Genomic DNA, 18,041 nt, shown 5'->3' on the forward strand with positions numbered 1-18,041 from the left:
GTTTTATGCAATCATGCCCTCTGTCGTCTGATTGTTAGTTTATTTTTCTTAGCAAATAAAGGCATATTTATGTTCATAAATAACTTATGTTTTTAGTAATATTTCAAGATGAACTTTTACTGAAGAAACTTTACTATTGATTATCTTACTATTGGTTATTTTGATTACCTATACATAGTTGTTGTTGCTGTTTTTTGCATTTATTTACTGGGGGCATGCATGAACATTTAAGTATCAAGTATGAATATATAGGCCTTGAGGAACGTTTATTTGTTCATCTCTCAAACATCATTGTATTGCGTGCGTGTCATTATATGCCTTGCCCCCAGGGGCGCCGCTACGGATTCTGGGCCCTCTGAACAGCATATTAGGGGGGGTGGGTTGGGTGTGGTTAGGGTCTCAAATTTCGGCCCTGGCCTGAGATGCTCAGGCCCTAACCTGGCCCGTGTCCCAGAGCCTGACAGAATTACCAGCCCGAGTCCATCCCGAGCCCTTCTTTTTCCCCCCTTCTCCCAAATCAGATTATACTGTTTTTTGCTATTAAAATAATTCAGTTTTGTATGTAATGGCAAAGTGATTATATTTCGTTTCGGGGTTTTTTTATTAAATTAATTTAGAAAAACGTTTGGAGTGTTAAATAAGTTTTTTTTTTTCTTGACCAAGCTGCCTGCTGCAGACAGGCAGGCTGATCCATGTTTGATCAATTTAGCCTTCTCAAATCATCATGACTTGCCTAAAATAAAATCTATAGATATACTAAAACAGTTCAAGCATATAACAATGTTTAAACGTTAAAGATAAATGTGCTGCATCAGTAGTTTGTGCGGAGAGAAGCTAAAGCGCAGGACATGGAGGCGCCGGCGCAATCAATTGCATTTTTTTCATTGGAAACAACTTAAGCCGTAATTTTTGATCATAAAAGTAAGAGTAATACATCATTCGGAACTGTAAAGGGTCTACTTTTATTTGTGTGCACTCACAATATCAACAAAACTTTTTATAAAATATATAAAATAATTTGATAAAATAAAGAAAACATCTCGTCTTGAACAGAGCGCTTAACAAAAATGAACCGAAAGTCAGCGAATACATGCCTCACAGACATGATAAATATATCTATAGAAAGCTTTAAATTACTATTTAACGAAATAAATCTAATCGAAAACAAAAACTCTTTCATTATAATCTGTGAAGATGCACTTCTCTCTAAAGGCGCATGTAACGAGGAGACTGCGAGTCAAGATCATCTTCATCTTTGCGACACTGACACAAACACTTATTAGTAAAAAAAAATGATCCTATGTGCAGGGCTCTAGCGTTCCCCTTGGTAGAAATCACGTTTCCCCCTCCATAGTGATATAATGAGATATAGTGACAACTGATATTTATATGCATTAGCCTGCAATAAAGATCTCATTGATTTACATTACTTGCAGAATTTAATCAGTCTTTTGGCCATATAAATAACTGCATCAAATTGCATATTTTTGCTTCGTTGGGGCTTCTGGATACAGGCAAATATTTTTTTTCCCCCTCATGTGAGAGCTATATATTCTCACTATGTCATACTATGCGACATAAAAGCCAGATGTGTCAATTATAATGCAAAACAAACAAATCTATGCAAAAATGTGTTTTATTGTAAGAATAATATAAGATTGCACATTTGTCACAGGAAAGTTTTGACTAATTTGCTGTCAAGTGCTGAAACAGGACACGATTCTATTAATAGAAAAGAAGCTTCAAGAACATTGAAGTTACAGTATGTTACTAGACTCGTCTAATTAGCCCTGGACCGTTCAGGTTTTAGCATCACTCTTCAACAGACTGAACTTGATTATTTCAACGGGGTAAGATACGAAGCTCTATCGCCCTCCTGCGTGACTACTACATCAATACAATAGCACACGCTTCAGAGAGATAAAATCCTACAAACCTTTGATACTGCAATAATAATGATAAAAGAAAATTAGCCTACATGGAGAAAATAGATTTTCTTTAATGCTATTTTGCATATTAGCATGCTATATACATCTGCGTATATTAAAAAAAAACATTTACAAAATTAAAAATTAATTTTCTATTTTATAATGTTTTTTTTTCTTTGCCAACTGTAAAATAAAATATTTTAAATTTTTTCTTAATTAAAATGAAATGAGTGTTGGGGTTATGTATACAAATTAACATGGAAATACATCAAATTTCTACACAATTATTCAAAATTCAAACAGACATCCATGTTTTATAGGCCTATTAATAAAACAAATATCACTTTAAACGTCATTATAGACGCATGAACAGATAGGCCGTCACGTGCAAAGTGCTCACTCTGCTGGTGATACTTGGAAACTGCTGCAGGGATTGGTTAAATTAGACAATGCATGTTAGAATACATTTCTTACATTATATAATGGCATTATGATATTGCACATACACATAATTTAGATTAAGGCACACACATACTGATATTGTTTATACTGTAAATGTGTTCTAAAGAGAAGAATTGCAATTAACAAAAGGAAAACATTAATAAATGCACATGAATGATTGAAAACACACACACAAATGATTCGTGTCAGACAGCATTTGATGCTTGTAGTTCTATACACTACTAGAAAATGTTTAAGGGTGGCAATGCTTTACACAATAACACTTGAACTGAACCTATGTTCAAAAATATAATAATAATATTTAGTGTATGTTTCATCTTATTTCTGAATATTTTCCTTTTGTTTCAATTGTTGTGCATGCAACTGATGGCTATTGGTTTTGAAATAGTAATTGCATCACTTGCAGCTTCCTTAGAGGCTGTGCTTTGAGGTCTCACCACAAACTATCAAATGCCCTGGACTGCCTAATTCTGGTGCTCCAATGAATGTTTGATCCATGAACCACTAAGACGCTGGCTGTGTACCACAAATAAATCAGAACCATCTGCTGAAATGTGATGGAGATATTGCGGAGAAGAGTTTATGGAGTTCTGTTCATGCCAATCCACAAATGAGGCTGACCCATGCACAACCCACAAACATTTATTTTCCTTTTTTCTTCCTTTTTAATGTATTTAAAGCAAATGTTACTGATTTAAATAGACTACCGAGTTCTTATGATTGTTTATGACATAGCTTGAAGTAGCTTTGAATCCCTTTTCAGTAATTCAGCCGGTCGATACGTCTTTCAGAAGAAACAACTCTTGTACAATAAAGACCTGGCCTCAAGTATAAATGTTTCTATTAAACATTTCACTGTAAAACCACTAAAAAATCGACAACAGGCCTAAATAAAGGGTTACGTTTATGTGACATGAAAAATAGTTTACTGTCCCTTTAAGACTGCGCTATTGTCATTGGCCAATGACCATCTGTATCGCGTGCGCTTGTGCAGGTTCATTCTGTTTCAGGGGCGAGTGTTATTATAAGGCCTAGAATTTAATGCACCTGCATCGAGGGAAAAACTAATCTGTTGAATTAGACATTGTGACAAATGATCTTTTGACGCGTTATTAGCAAAAAACACAATCCAGATAAAAATGGCTGAATTACCGATGGGGAAAGGGGTATCCGCAGGAAAAATTGCAAGCAATGTTCAGAAAAAAATTACCAGGGCTCAGGAAAAGGTAAGTCATTTTAATCATCAGATATATATTAAATACACAATCTCTTTCAACACTGATCTCAGTGTTATTTACCTTACATCACAATAACATCTAAGGCCGCCAGTATCGTCCTATATAGCGTGATGTAGCCTATAAAACGTGGATTGTGTCAGAGCCGAGGCTATTAAATACTAAAATACATGTATTTGCCTCACCTACATGTTTTGATACATTTATGGATAATGCAATTTTGAAAACGCAAGCTCGCTGTTTATTTAATTACAATGGGGCTGCTATGGAAACAAGCCTGTTACACTGGATTTTTGCTTTCGCTTTAAAACCACGACGATCAGTTCTCAATGTGCTTTAAGCTTAAATTAACCCATTTTTGCTTGCATTAACCTGGCAGTGCACTTCCAAGAGATGAGCGCGGCGGCGGTGTCCGGATCCTTTTAATGAATCGGTTCACAAAACAAGTCCGAACGAGTCGTCGGTTCATTAAACCGAGAACCGTCACTTTCATGCACGCACGTGCGATTGTAATGAGACATCTATGTGATGTGAGTGGACTTTTGTTAATTTAATATGTCTAGAGTCGATTGGCATTTTTATAAGTTGATAAGTATACAAGCAGAACAGAATAATGCGTGATGACGCAATGACGTTTTTTGACCGGTTCTTTGAACGAGTTGTTCTAAAGAGTCGATTCGCGGAAATAAGTCAGACTTCACTTATGATTTCTGCACCCTGATATTTCACAACGTCCTCAAACTCAAAAGTAGCCTAAATTGTGGTCACCAGCGTGATTAAATCGGTCGAGGAACAATCAGTCTTTTCTGACTATTGATTATTTCCTTTAGAATGATGGTTGGGTTCTTCACACCAGCTGTCACTGAATAAATATATGAAAATGAGAGATTTCATTTAAATTTTGCAGACACAAATACATATGCCAGTGATGGTCTTTGAGCAACAGATATGACATTGACAATTTATCAATGATATTTGTACAGTATTTAATAAATACAGTCCCACTCAGATCTTCAGTATGGCCATCTGTGCAGCTACAGTAGCTTGACGTGAATCTTCTGCTGTCGTTTTCTAAAGAGTAATACTTTTATGTTGTAGACACACATTAACAGGATAATAGGCCCTAGGTTTAACCTTTCTCGTAGTGCAAAGAAGCTCCCTCCATATAGAAGTACTGGGTTGTCATCGCACATTAAAAAAAAAAACACACACTTTTTGTTCATTTAATATTTCAATAACATGTTGTACACAACTACCAAAACTGCAAATGTAACAAGCCACAATAAATATATATATTTTTAAATATGAACACTGTGGTCAGAAATGCAATCATCTTCTCTCAGGTTCTCCAAAAGCTTGGCAAGGCAGATGAGACTAAAGATCTGGCTTTTGAAGAAGGTGTGATCAACTTCAACAAACAGCTGGTGAGTGTTTTTCTAACTCATTTGTTTTTTAAATGCTTGGGAATCTATTCTGGTTTCATCCTCTCTGTTTGAATTTTGTGTCATGTGCTCACATAGGTTGAAGGTACCAAACTGCAGAAAGACCTGCGGGCCTATTTGACTGCTGTGAAAGGTGAGATTATCGATTACAAATGTATACACCTAAATGCAACATGAATCAAGTATGTGGTGTTCTTAACCTTGCTGATCCCTTTTTCATGGTTTCCCCCAGCCATGCATGAGTCTTCTAAACATCTGTACGAGTGCCTGGATGACATGTATGAGTCTGACTGGTATGGCAGAAAGGACGTGGACTCACTTTTTGAGGTTATTGTTTTACACTCAAGTCAGTAAAATGTGTTTTAGACTCAAACAGTAATTCAGGAGTAATTTGAGCCCCCTTTTGTCCCATTAATACAGTTTAAAATATATGAGATAATATGAGAAAATATGTTGTTTTGTCTGAATTTATAAAGTATACATTCAAACAAAAATCTTTGGAAATAAAAGTGCATGTTCTTCTATGCTTTTGCTTTATTAAATCAGATTTGTCTCCCTTTTATACATCTAAAATGTATAGTATTTATCGTAAAATGGACCAAAATGTTGATAGCTTGTCTAGCACTATCCAAAACTTGGTGCAAAAATGGCTTTTTTACATGAAAATGCCCTCCCTCAGTATTGCTTTTGCACTTTTGGAGCTGACTAGCAAGTAGCAAATCTTTGCCTTATGACTGTCTTGTGTCTTTACAAAGGAAATAATTTCAACACAGGACAGAAAATTGCATTTTCATGTTTTTTTTATGTAAAGAGTAAACCGAATGATCAAGAATGATATAAAATGTGGCACAAGGTATCCCCTACAGCTTTTCTTCTTTTCATTGTATTGTTTTTAATTCACACCCATCTGTCATTTCACCATGTTTTTATTACATATTACACTACTGTTCAAAAGTTTTTTTTTTTAATGTTTTGAAAGAGTATGCTCGCCAAGCCTGCATTTATTTGATTAAAAATTCAGAAAACAATAATATTGTGAGATATTATTACAATAAAAAAAATGAAGTGTTTTCCCTTTAAATATATATTAAAATATAATTTATTTCTGTGAAGGCAAAGTTGAATTTCAGCAGCCATTACTCCCGTCTTCAGTGTCACATGATCAGAATTCATTCTAACATGCTGATTTGCTGCTCAAGAAATATTTATTGTTATCAATGTAAAAAATTGTTTTGCAGCTTAATATTTTTGTGGAAATAGTGATACATTTTCTTTCAGGTTTCTTTACTCCGTTTTGATCAATGTAATGTGTCCTTGCTGAAATTTCCTTTTTTAATCTTACTGACCTCAAACTTTTGAACAGTAGTGTATGTGTATCCGTTCTACATGTCCACCATTTTTACTTGATTTCTGCTTTCTTTGAAAGGAATATTAGGAGTGAGGAAACAGATGGGAGGTAATTCAAGGGGTTTTGATTATTAATTAGCTGTTTATAGCTAGCTTATAAACGTGTAAATGCTGTTTAGTTTTTCAGCAGTAACTGCAAGAAGTTATTATTTAACCACACAAGTAGTGACACTAGAATTAGCCTAAATAGTTTTACAACACTAAGGATCCAGCTGCTCTGTAATTGTTCCTATAGGTACAGCACGTGTCTCTGTGAATGTGTGTGGATGTGTATTTAATGCATTTAAGATGGTCTTCCACCATCCTGATCTTTTGTGTCTATTGTTGTGTGTGTGTAACAGGATTCAGACCTCCTTTGGACAGACTTCCATCAGAAACTTGTGGATCATGCGCTTATATCCATGGACACTTACCTGGGCCAGTTTCCTGACATTAAAGTACTAAGATTCCATGACGATGCTGTAGTTTAGCATATCATGCTGTGATTTTCTGTTTAATATCTGTATGATTCTTTTCAGTCCCGGATTGCAAAGCGTGACAGGAAGCTGGTGGACTATGACAGTGCACGACACAACTATGCTGCGGTAAACAAAGGCAAGAAAAAGGAGGGGATCAAGATCACCAAGGTAGAGCCGTTCGTTTTTTACAAGACTTTTGCCATGCCGTTTAGTTTCTTGTAGTCATGTTGTGTTTTAATGTTTCTACATTCAGTGCATATGGAGTAAGATTTATTTTTCATTCATTTTTTTACCTATTCTCTATTTAGCCAGCTTCCCTGCTGGAGAGGGCCGCCCCAGGCTGGGCTCAGGGGATCCTGTCTGCCCATAACGTGGCTCAAACCAGCCTCTCCAGGAGTCAGGTGAAACACTATAAAGGGATAGTTTAAAGAAAATTTAAATTCTGTCATTTTCTCACCTTCAAGTTGTTAAAAACCGGTTTCTCTCTTCTGTTGAACACAAAAGAAGATATTTTGAAGAATGTTGGTAACCAAACAGTTGACGGCAGCCATTGACTTCCATAAGAAAACAAGTACCATGGAAGTCAATGGCTGCCGTCAACTGCCTGTACTACATTCTGAGCTATTCAGAGATACTAGCCATCATCTTGATAATTTTGCTCAGACAGGAGGGCAATATCGGCCAACACAAATAAGTATCTTCTTATTACCTGGTTATTCCAGGGATTTTTGGGCCAAATAAATGACGAATTAGATATGGCAGGTGAAGCAGTTCATCATGTTTGATTAGCTGTGTTGAGGTAAATTTGTTTTTTCGATAGCTAAAGTCTTGTGGGTAAATAAGATGATTGAACTCCATGTCATATGATAATGTAATTTTTTATGTTTATAGGCAGAGGAAGAGCTGGAGAGGGCACAAAAAGTGTTTGAGGAGATTAATATAGATTTGCAGGAGGAACTGCCATCTCTGTGGAACAGGTCTGGATTTATTTACTGTCTTGCTTTCACAGATCTTCTTTGTGTTTAGTCTCAAAGACTTTTGACTACAGCCATTTATGGTCCACATTCCAGCTAATTCTGGCTAAAAATCGGCTACTTAGACAGGAAGAGCCTGTCTGATCATCATCTAAAACAACATGTAACAGTTCATTTTCTTTATGAGAAATTTATGGGTGGATAAATGTAAAATGAACAATAATAATAGAATGGTTTTTAACAATGCAGTAATACAATCAAATTATTGCACAGCAGTCACTGTTTTACAGATAGCATCAAAGACAGTGGAAAATGTATAAAACATAAGTATGCAGTTTAATTGCTAAGAGCAAGTACCTCAAGCTAAATTCTGAACATATTATTTCACAGATTCAGTGCCATGAGCCTCTGTATTTGCCACTTTGTCAAATACCGTACCTGTACAGCCTGACAATCTGATTGACTCTTGCCATTTTTGTGTGCAATATGCACCAGATGGGTCACAAATGGTCCATGGGTGTACCATCTTAGACTGAGGTCTGTTGTCATTTTATTGAGGGCTAAGATTGTGTTTGCTCTCTTCCAGTCGTGTTGGCTTTTATGTGAATACATTCCAGAGTGTGGCTGGTCTGGAGGAGAAGTTTCACAGAGAAATGGGAAAAGTAAGGACTCCAGCTCAACACCATCAACTGACAGAACATTATGATTATGTTTTGTATATAAGTGTAATTTAATTACAAGTAAATAATCCGGTGAATGAGTAGTGTGTGTGTGTGCATATATATATATATATATATATATATATATATATATATATATATATATAATTGTTAATAAATATTATTAATATAATATTGACAGTAAAATATGAAGGAAAAACGTCTACATTTCAAAAGATGTTGATTTTCCATATAATATTTTTTCTTACAGATTAATCAGAATGTGAATGATACGCTGGAGAAATTAGAAAATCAAGATACGTCCAGGTTAGTCAAATGTATATGCAGTGTACATACATAATGTTTACATTTATAAGCACTGAATTGTATTTATTGTACATTTTAACCATGCTGGCTCATTTTTATCCATTTTGCCTCAAAATAGTGTGTAAATTGTGCATATGGCAATAATTAGTATTGGTATAATTACACTCTATACAGTTTATTCAATTAAATAAATGAACAAACCAAAAACACCACTCTCACAGAAACACAGGTAGCCAAGGGGTGAGGACATCAACAGCCCAGAAGAGGTAACGGCGGTAGCCCTACAGTGCTGTGTGACTGAGTGTGTGTGTGTGTGGGTCTCTGCATTCCGTACTAAAGCTTTTTGCGTGCCTTCAAGTGCTGCCTACCTAGACATGGGTTTGTCTTGTGCAGTCCGTCTGCAGTCCTGAGACTGTAGGTGCTATATAGTAATCATTTTCAGCAATTTGCATTCTGAAATTGTGTGTTTTAGATGATACCTTCACAGAGTTCACTGCATGAGCAGAATGATTTTGCACAGGAAGCAACTGCGTCTGCATGAATACCTAAGTGTAGTTACAGTATGTCAGTTCTGGTTTGGAAGTCTCCCAGATAGACTTTTGGTCACACTGGCCATCTATGACTAGAGCTTGCAGTGTAAATCATTGGTGCTTGGATTGAGCCTAATCAAAGCATGACACATAGGGGCTCATCATAGCCATGATTTCATTATTTGCACTTTATGCTGCAGTGACAGAACACAAGATGCCAATCACATGTTGAGCCCAGGAGGACCACCAGCCATTCCCAAATCACCGTCCAAGGTATGCATTTAGAAACCACCACAGCATTGTACTTGACATGTACAATAACACAGCCCTGCATCTTGAGAAAAAATCTGAAATCTGGTGATTTGCAAAAAGGTAATTAATTTGACGATGCCGAGTACACAAATATCAGTAAAACTTTTCCAGCATGTACAGTTTTCACAAAATAAGTTGGAAATAAGATTATATATATATAGCTTTAATGCACTTAAATTAACAAAATAAATATTAAAAGCAGTCTCGGTGTCAGTTTTGGTGTTAATTGCAATTCAAATATTTTAACTTACATTTGGCAAAGTAAAATAATAATGTAAAATGATGTGCTTGAGGAAAACAGCACTATTTTTGGAATCAGCACCCAAAAATTAATAATTGGTGTGATTTACCAGTATTACAGTGATTTGTCTATGAAATATGAAACCCTATTTCATATTGTTGTGTTTCTAGCTAAGGCCTATGGTTCCTCCACCTCCTAAAGTTACTCCATCAAAGGATATGAAGCAGGAGAACATTATCAATCTGTTTGGTGAGGCTGCCACTCCAAACATCAGTGTCACTTCGCCAACACAGGTGAGCAGTACTTTCTTCTCCTCTAATCACCATGCTTCAGGCTAATGATGCTACTTGTAAAGACACCAGCATTGGCTAAAATATGCAGTTTGAAAACTAACTTCTTGCCAGTTCACAAGTTTGAATTTGAATAGTAGGATCAAAGATGTTGAATCTAAGTTGGAATGACGAGGGTTACTGAATTAAAATGCAATAAATGTTGTTGGTGTGAAGAACATGGCAACAGCGGGTCACTTATCAGGTGTTCTTTTCAAAGTTTCCATCTTCTAAGCCTGCTTGTTGTTTTGCTCCACTTTGAAGACTTTAGGGTAAATTGTAAAATTGGAAGTTAATTTGTTAAATATGAATGAAATATGTTAAAATTAAATACTTTTCTATGAATGGAATAGAAATGTTGTAATAATTAACACAGGTAGTAATTAATACTGAAAAATAAAAATAACACGTCACATGGAATATACATTTCTTGGAATGTAAATCCATTTAATTTTACTTTTCAAACACAGGAGGATTCAAAATTTGAAAGGCATTCATACTTCAGTTCTGAATGACAACCAACCCTAAAATGTTTTGTGTGATAGCTATACATTATGCTCTTGTAGATAATAAATATAATGTTTTACATTACATCAGTAATCATGTATAATATATTAAGCAGTACTTTGCAGTAAAATTGTTACCCTTGCAATATGCTAGTGTGAAACTGTTGTAATTAACTGTGAGAATTAAGGTATGGTCACATTTACCGTTGGAATCCACGTAATCTGCAATTTCACAAAGATTCGCCCACTCAAATTTTGCAACAGGTTTAAGTCAGTAAAATAAATTTCCTGCTTATTAACTAACAGAAACCTTCTCAGTTTGAAAGTGAAAATGGAGCTTTTTTTCCTGCAAAATTTCACAGGACTTTTCTTCTTTTTGTCAGTATGATGCTCCAGCCACTGCTAATCTTCTGGATATGGATCTGGACTCACTTCAGGCTGCCACCACACCAGCCGCACAGGTCTGTCAGAATTAGAGCAACTAAGTAAAGTTTTTTTTTTTATTAAACTTTCATTCAATTTAGCTTATAGCAGTGTTGTAGTACACAGGTCCAGGCAAGGCCAGACTCAAGTCTGAGTCCAAGACCATATTTTATATGTCTAGTCAAGAACGGCTCATTAAATGCTCCTGAGAATATGGTCAGGACTTGAGTCTGGTCTTGTGTAGACTTGAAGACTACAACACTTTTAGTATTTTTATTTTATGCGTTATTATAACATATTCAAAGTATATTCATGCAATGGAACATCAATGTAAATGCCTCTTAATCAATTAGACAAAACATTTTTGTCCAGTCATTAATTTTGCTTTGTTTTTGTTCATTTTGACAGACTTGGGATTCATGGGAGGTGGGTGTGCTTTTATGTTTGCTCATAGTTGTATTGTATATCGGCATACATAACCTTTCCTTTTAATTCAAACAAATTCCTACACTATTTTGAAGAATTTAGCTAATAATATTCAATTTATGTAATGGTTAGGGAAATCATTCTGCCCTGTCAAGCAGTTGCAAAAAAGCTATTCCATTAAATTTCCTCTCACTGCAAAGCTTTCCAGCATAAAGATTGTAAATGTCTGTCTGTCCCGCTTTAGTAACTGTTCACGATATTAATGTTGCACGTCCCACGTCATTCCACAGAGGCTATGACCTCCAGTATTGTGTGTTCAGCTGCAGAAATGCTCATCTGTGTTTTACACTCTCTCTGGCTCCTCATTCTTTCTCCACTCTGAATGATCCCTGCTCATGCTTTTCCCCGGCTCCCACATGTGCTCTTCCCCACCATTCCCCTCACCGCCATTCCCACCCTCCTCGCTGCCACATGTAGCGAGCAGAGAAGGAACCTGAGGTGCCCCAGACATGGGACGATGATGGTACCCAGCCTGTGCACTCTGGCTGGGGTGATGATGGTACCCAAGCTACCTGGGATGATGATGGTAGCCAACCTGTGCATGCTCCGGCTGCACACCCCACCTGGGATGATGATGGCTCTCAGCCTGTGCAGGGGAATGACAATGATTCTACCCAGCAGGCCCAGGGGTGGGACCATGATGGGGCTCAGGTACAAATCTCATAGAGCAAGCTGACAGGAGCTGAGCTGTGCTATATTGAGGTTGCGCTCCCGTAGGAACCTCTGGATGGGAGCGAAAAGTTGCTTAGCATGGCAATTGGGAGAATGCTGGTAGCAGTGCTAGTAGCAGTAGTAGTAGTAGTACAAACCGAATTCCTGAAATGTTGGGACGTTTTTTAAATTTGAATAAAATGAAAACTAAAAGACTTTCAAATCACATGAGCCAATATTTTATTCACAATAGAACATAGATAACATAACAAATGTTTAAACTGAAAAATGTAACAATTTTATGCACAAAATGAACTCATTTCAAATTTGATGCCTGCTACAGGTCTCAAAATAGTTGGGACAGGGGTATGTTTACCATGGTGTAGCATCTCCTCTTCTTTTAAAAACAGTTTGACGACGTCTGGGCATCGAGGATATGAGGTTCTGGAGTTTTGGTGTTGGAATTTGGTCCCATTCTTGCCTGATATAGGTTTCCAGCTGCTGAAGAGTTTGTGGTCGTCTTTGACGTATTTTTTGTTTAATGATGCGCCAAATGTAGGTGAAAGATCTGGACTGCAGGCAGGCCAATTCAGCACCTGGACTCTTCTACTACGAAGCCATGCTGTTGTAATAGCTGCAGTATGTGGTTTTGCATTGTCCTGCTGAAATACACGTCGTCTGGAGGGGATCATATGTTGCTCTAAAACCTTTACATACCTTTCAACATTCATAGTCCCTTCCAAAACATGCAAGCTGCCCATAACGTATGCACTTATGCACCCCCATACCATCAGAGATGCTGGCTTTTGAACTGAACGCTGATGACACGCTGAAAGGTCTCCCTCCTCTTTAGCCCGGAGGACACAGCGTGCGTGATTGACAACAAGAATGGACACAGCTTACGTGATTGACAACAAGAATGGACACAGCGTACGTGATTGACAACAAGAATGTAAAATTTGGACCCGTCTGACCATAGAAAACATTTTTACTTTGAAACAGTCCATTTTAAATGAGCCTTGTCCCACAGGACACGACGGTGCTTCTGGAGCATGTTCACATATGGCTTCCTTTTTGCATGATAGAGCTTTAGTTGGCATCTGCAGGTGGCACGGCGGATTGTTTACCGACAGTGGTTTCTGGAAGTATTCCTGGGCCCATTTAGATTAGATTAGATTAGATTAGATTCAACTTTATTGTCATTTATGCAGAGTACAAGTACATTACTAATGAAATTTAGTAATGTCAATGACAGAATCATGCCAATGAGTGATGCAGTGTCGTCTGAGGGCCCGAAGACCACGGACATCCAACAAAGGTCTTCAGCCTTGTCCCTTAAGCACAGAGATTTCTCCAGTTTCTCTGAATATTTTGATGATGTTATGCACTGTAGATGATGAGATTTGCAAAGCCTTTGCAATTTGACGTTGAGGAATGTTGTTTTTAAAGTATTCCACAATCTTTTTACGCACTCTTTCACAGATTGGAGAGCTTCTGCCCATCTTTACTTCTGAGGGACTCTGTCTCTCTAAGACATCCCTTTTATAGCTAATCATGTTACAGACCTGATGTCAATTAGCTTAATTAGTTGCTAGATGTTCTCCCAGCTGAATCTTTTCAAAATGTTCAGCCCTTTGTTTCCCCCATGCCAACTTTTTTGAGACCTGTAGCAGGCATCAAATTTGAAATGAGCTCATTAAGTGGATAAAAGTGTACAATTTCTCAGTTTAAAACATTTCTTATGTTCTCTATGTTCTATTGTGAAAAAAATATTGGCTCATGTGATTTTTCAAAGTCTTTTAGTTTTCATTTTATTCAAATTTAAAAAACATCCCAACATTTCCAGAATTTGGGTTGTGGTAGTAACAGCTAAAGCTGGGCTTGCTATGTTATGAGGATAGCTGTGTAATATGCATCTTTTTGTTTTCTCTTTCAATTCTTGGCTCTCTCTTGGTATTTCTACCTCTTATTCCTCGGTCTGTATTGGTCTCTCCTTTTTTATCTCCTGCTCTTTCCCTTTTGCAGGCCACAGAAAAGGTAGCTGTTACAGAAGAAGCAGTAGCTGAAACTGAAAATGAAGTAAGTAATGAGTAAGTGCATAAAATAAGGCATAACATATGATCCAAAAAACCTGAGGCAACATCCTAAAGAACAAACAGGAAGACTATAGGTGACTCAAACCTTGCATCAACAGACACTACCATTCAAAAATATTTTATTAAATTTTTAAAATATTTTTATTTATTTATTTTTATTTTTGTTCAGCAAGGATGCATTAAACTGATCAAAAGTGACCGTTAAGACATTAATAGTGTTACAAATGATTTCTATTTAAAAACAATCTTGGTTTCCACAAAAATATTAAGCAGCACAACTGTTGTCAACATTGATAATAATAAGAAATGATTCTTCAGCAGCAAATCATTTGCACAGCTAATAACTGAGTTAGGGCTCTCTCTGGTGGACTGAAGGAGCAGCTACAGACTCCCTCATCAGACACCAGTCCTAAACACTTGAAAGGGTAGCATTAGCTTGTCAGGCGCTTAGTGGAGAACCTTTCCTGTTTTGATGCTAATTATTCATATAATATGTTAAAAAGTAGAAAGTTTATGTCTGTTATGTTGTATTTAAATTTATTGTTTAATCCAGACTGCACAGGTGACCACTGAGAGCACAGAGAGTGTAGAGATGCCAGAATCCTTCCTTTTCAAAGTGAGTGCAAAATTATGTTTCAGTTTAACTAACATTGGCCTCTTAATCAGAATGGCCTCTTCTGAAGCAGAAGAAGTGAGGCATGTATTTGTGTGAATATAGGTGAAAGCAATGCACGACTACAATGCCAATGACTCCGATGAGTTGGAGTTGAAGTCCGGAGATGTGGTGCTGGTATTGAGCTATGAAAGCCCAGACGACCAGGTTAGTAGTCATTTGTTTTGACTAGTTCTTACCCAAGAGATCTTGGTGTTAGGATCACCTAACTGCGTTTCTGTGCTTACAGGATGAAGGGTGGTTAATGGGAGTCAGAGAGTCCGACTGGATTCAGCATAAAGTTCTTGGGAAAAGAGGAGTCTTTCCTGAAAACTTCACCCAGAGGATGTGAGAGCCTGTGATCCGCTTGACCTGTTGTTAATCCTTCTATATAACTCCTTATTGCTTTCCTTCAAAATGCAGACAAAAAAACTGTACTACACCAACAAATGCACAGCCACAGGCAATCTGCTGGTTATATTTGTGGAAGACAGGTTAGTCCTTGCGTTGTTGTCACCATGTCTCGGTGCAAATATAAAAAGATTGGAACAACCTTTGACAAAATAAGTGGTATTCTGTTAACTAGTTTTGCCTTTTTTAATAGATGGAGTAACATACCCAAAGTAAGTCATTGCTGCAAATGTTTTTAGACTAGACATTTTTAACCATGTCCCATTTTGTGTGGAAATGTTTTAAAATCATATCCCAGATGAGTCTAATACTGAGCGCTATTTGAGCTGCATGATATATATAGTTATGTCACAGGTGGAAGCAAACAGTATTTATTTTTAAATGGTGATTTAATATTCCTCTCGAGACTGGAATGCACTACAACTTTTCAAATCTAAACAGATTAAAATAAATAAATAAATGCACCGCACACTTGCCATCTTTGTAAATGGACACACAGAGGAAAAACCGGGCATCAAACACTAAATGACTAGGTCACAAACTACAAACAACTTTAAAGTTGCTCTGAACACAACAAATGTATTGTTTCTTGGAGATGTGTGACAAATTAAAGCAATTTGTGTTCTAAAATCGGTTCAAGATATTTAAAATTGTTAACATCCTCTGATCGGATGGAATCACAGGCTAAGCTAAAATACAATTTTCTGTGAATTCTGTCATTTCCAACTGCCCAAAATCTGCAGACTAGATTTGACTTTGAGCAACTAGCACTGACTCCTCCAGACTGTAAATAAGGGCAAAAATCTGTACAAAAGTCATGTAGTGAATTCCAGTCTTCAGTTGCATAGTCCTACAGTATCAGAGTCAAATATCTACCAGCTCCATTTCTGCATGTTTATTTTATCGAGTATTTTATCATTAACAAACAAAAAACATACTCTATGCACTCATTCCATATGCAGTTAATGTCAACACTAATGAGGCTGACGTATTTAACCCCAGACTTTTGCTCAGGTTACATTTATATGAACCTGTGCGCTGTCTTTCACCCTTAGCTTTACCTTATACACAATATTACTGTCCAGATTTTTTTTTTCTTTTTTGATGAAGCCATTTCAGATATTAATGCGATTTAATATTGTACTTCACTGTGCAAACGGAGTCATATACACATAATCTGTCTCGGTCGTTTAGTAAAACACACGGTTTATATTCAGTGAAGGAGAATTTCTGTCCTTCGTAACATGAAATGCAATAATCTCTGCACAGATTTTTATTTCTTTATGAATTGTATTCATAGACACGTCGGAGATATTGGATATTGGCATTTTGTGATTTGAAAGTGAATATTAATGCTCATGTGAGTTTTAATATAGTGCAACATTCAAAAGTGACTCAAAATATGCATAATATGAATTCAGTCCACTTACACTGTAATTATAGTTTTATTTTTGTACATTGTGAGACAAATGAGAGTTAAAATGATTCTATGTGCCATGAACACTGGCTTTTAACTGCGGTCTTTCTCAGTGTTGTATATTTCATGTTTGGATCAGAACGTACCATCAATATCAGAGCAAGAGCAGGCTTAGTTAGGATATGAACTTTTAGAAGGACTGAACTCAAGTTGGTATGGCAGAGATATTGATTCTCCAGTCATCTGTTGTAATGATTGAGAACTTGTTTGCTTTTTGTTTGGTTTGCTTGCTACCCCTGATCTCTCGCTAACTGGACGTGTCACGTGACCCAAGCTTTGAGGGAGTTCTTGCCACGCTTCACCAGTTTTGAAGCACGTATGTGTGTTTGCGTGCTTGGTTTTGTATCCAGTACTGAAAAAACAATGTGATCTGTATAGAGACTGATGACCGAGTTATTTAAGCTGCCAATGCATCTTTAATGACCTCTCACGCAAGCTCTTAATTAAATCGAAAGTCCTTGTTGGTGGACAAACACTTCCTCTTCGTGTATTTGAGAGCAGCTACGATATTTGCTAGTGTTGTTGTGTTGTTGCATTTGTGGCTGTGATCATTGTGTAGTTTTGTTGAGTTTCATCGCTAATTCTCTGCGCATATCTATATCTGTAATTAGTGTGAATGTGAAAGGGGCATGCTTAAATACATGAGCAGTGTGTCTGTGTGTAGTGACTTGATGTTTTCTTGTTGAGGTGGCCTGGGAAACCAGGGTCACTTTGCGCCACTATAAGCCATGAGTAGTCATTCTGCAGTCCTGTATCCTGCTGACTCACCAATGCTAATAAACATGGATTTAATCCTGTCATATTCCATCTTTTGTGTGCACAAATTGTCCAAATTAAAAAAAAAAAGAAAAAAACAAATCTTCATTTTGTTTCAGTAAACTCAATTTCAAAAATTTAGCTTTTTAAAGTACTTATTACAGAAATAAGAATATAGCCATGCAAACTGATTATAATTGTGATTTGTGATTGTGTTCATTGCAAATAAATTACATATTATAGTATCTATATCTATATATACAGTGCCCTCCATAAGTA

At 36.6% G+C, this 18,041-nt stretch overlaps 1 protein-coding gene across 4 annotated transcripts; it reads left to right on the forward strand.

The window, feature by feature from the left end:
- The first annotated feature begins 3,393 nt into the window (after positions 1-3,393).
- On the forward strand, positions 3,394-17,812 carry LOC306876223 (myc box-dependent-interacting protein 1-like). 4 transcript variants are annotated; one of them, XM_079427230.1, is made up of 20 exons: positions 3,400-3,616; positions 4,969-5,049; positions 5,146-5,200; positions 5,300-5,394; positions 6,816-6,911; positions 6,993-7,100; positions 7,241-7,333; positions 7,824-7,909; positions 8,493-8,568; positions 8,837-8,892; positions 9,114-9,158; positions 9,623-9,695; positions 10,146-10,268; positions 11,194-11,271; positions 11,642-11,659; positions 12,137-12,370; positions 14,396-14,449; positions 15,020-15,082; positions 15,185-15,286; positions 15,369-17,812. In XM_079427230.1, exons 1-20 carry the CDS (start codon positions 3,530-3,532, stop codon positions 15,468-15,470), a joined length of 1,725 nt encoding a protein of 574 aa, XP_079283356.1. In that variant the 5' UTR covers positions 3,400-3,529; the 3' UTR covers positions 15,471-17,812. The 4 variants fall into 4 exon arrangements, with proteins under 4 accessions (XP_079283358.1, XP_079283357.1, XP_079283359.1 ...); XM_079427232.1 differs by lacking the exon at positions 12,137-12,370 and having other exon boundaries at positions 3,394-3,616; XM_079427231.1 differs by lacking the exon at positions 9,114-9,158 and having other exon boundaries at positions 3,394-3,616.
- Positions 17,813-18,041: the final 229 nt, after the last annotated feature.

Source organism: Barbus barbus, assembly GCF_936440315.1.
Source record: "Barbus barbus genome assembly, chromosome: 10".
Classification (NCBI taxonomy): Eukaryota; Metazoa; Chordata; class Actinopteri; order Cypriniformes; family Cyprinidae; genus Barbus; species Barbus barbus.

What these genes read in the sequence shown, in the direction of transcription:
- LOC306876223 (XM_079427230.1), top strand. Translation starts at nt 3,530, where the DNA reads ATGGCTGAATTACCGATGGGGAAAGGGGTATCCGCAGGAAAAATTGCA. An exon ending in GGGACCATGATGGGGCTCAG is followed by an intron (nt 12,371 to 14,395) that starts GTACAAATCTCA and finishes TCCCTTTTGCAG; the next exon opens with GCCACAGAAAAGGTAGCTGT. An exon ending in ATGAAAGCCCAGACGACCAG is followed by an intron (nt 15,287 to 15,368) that starts GTTAGTAGTCAT and finishes CTGTGCTTACAG; the next exon opens with GATGAAGGGTGGTTAATGGG.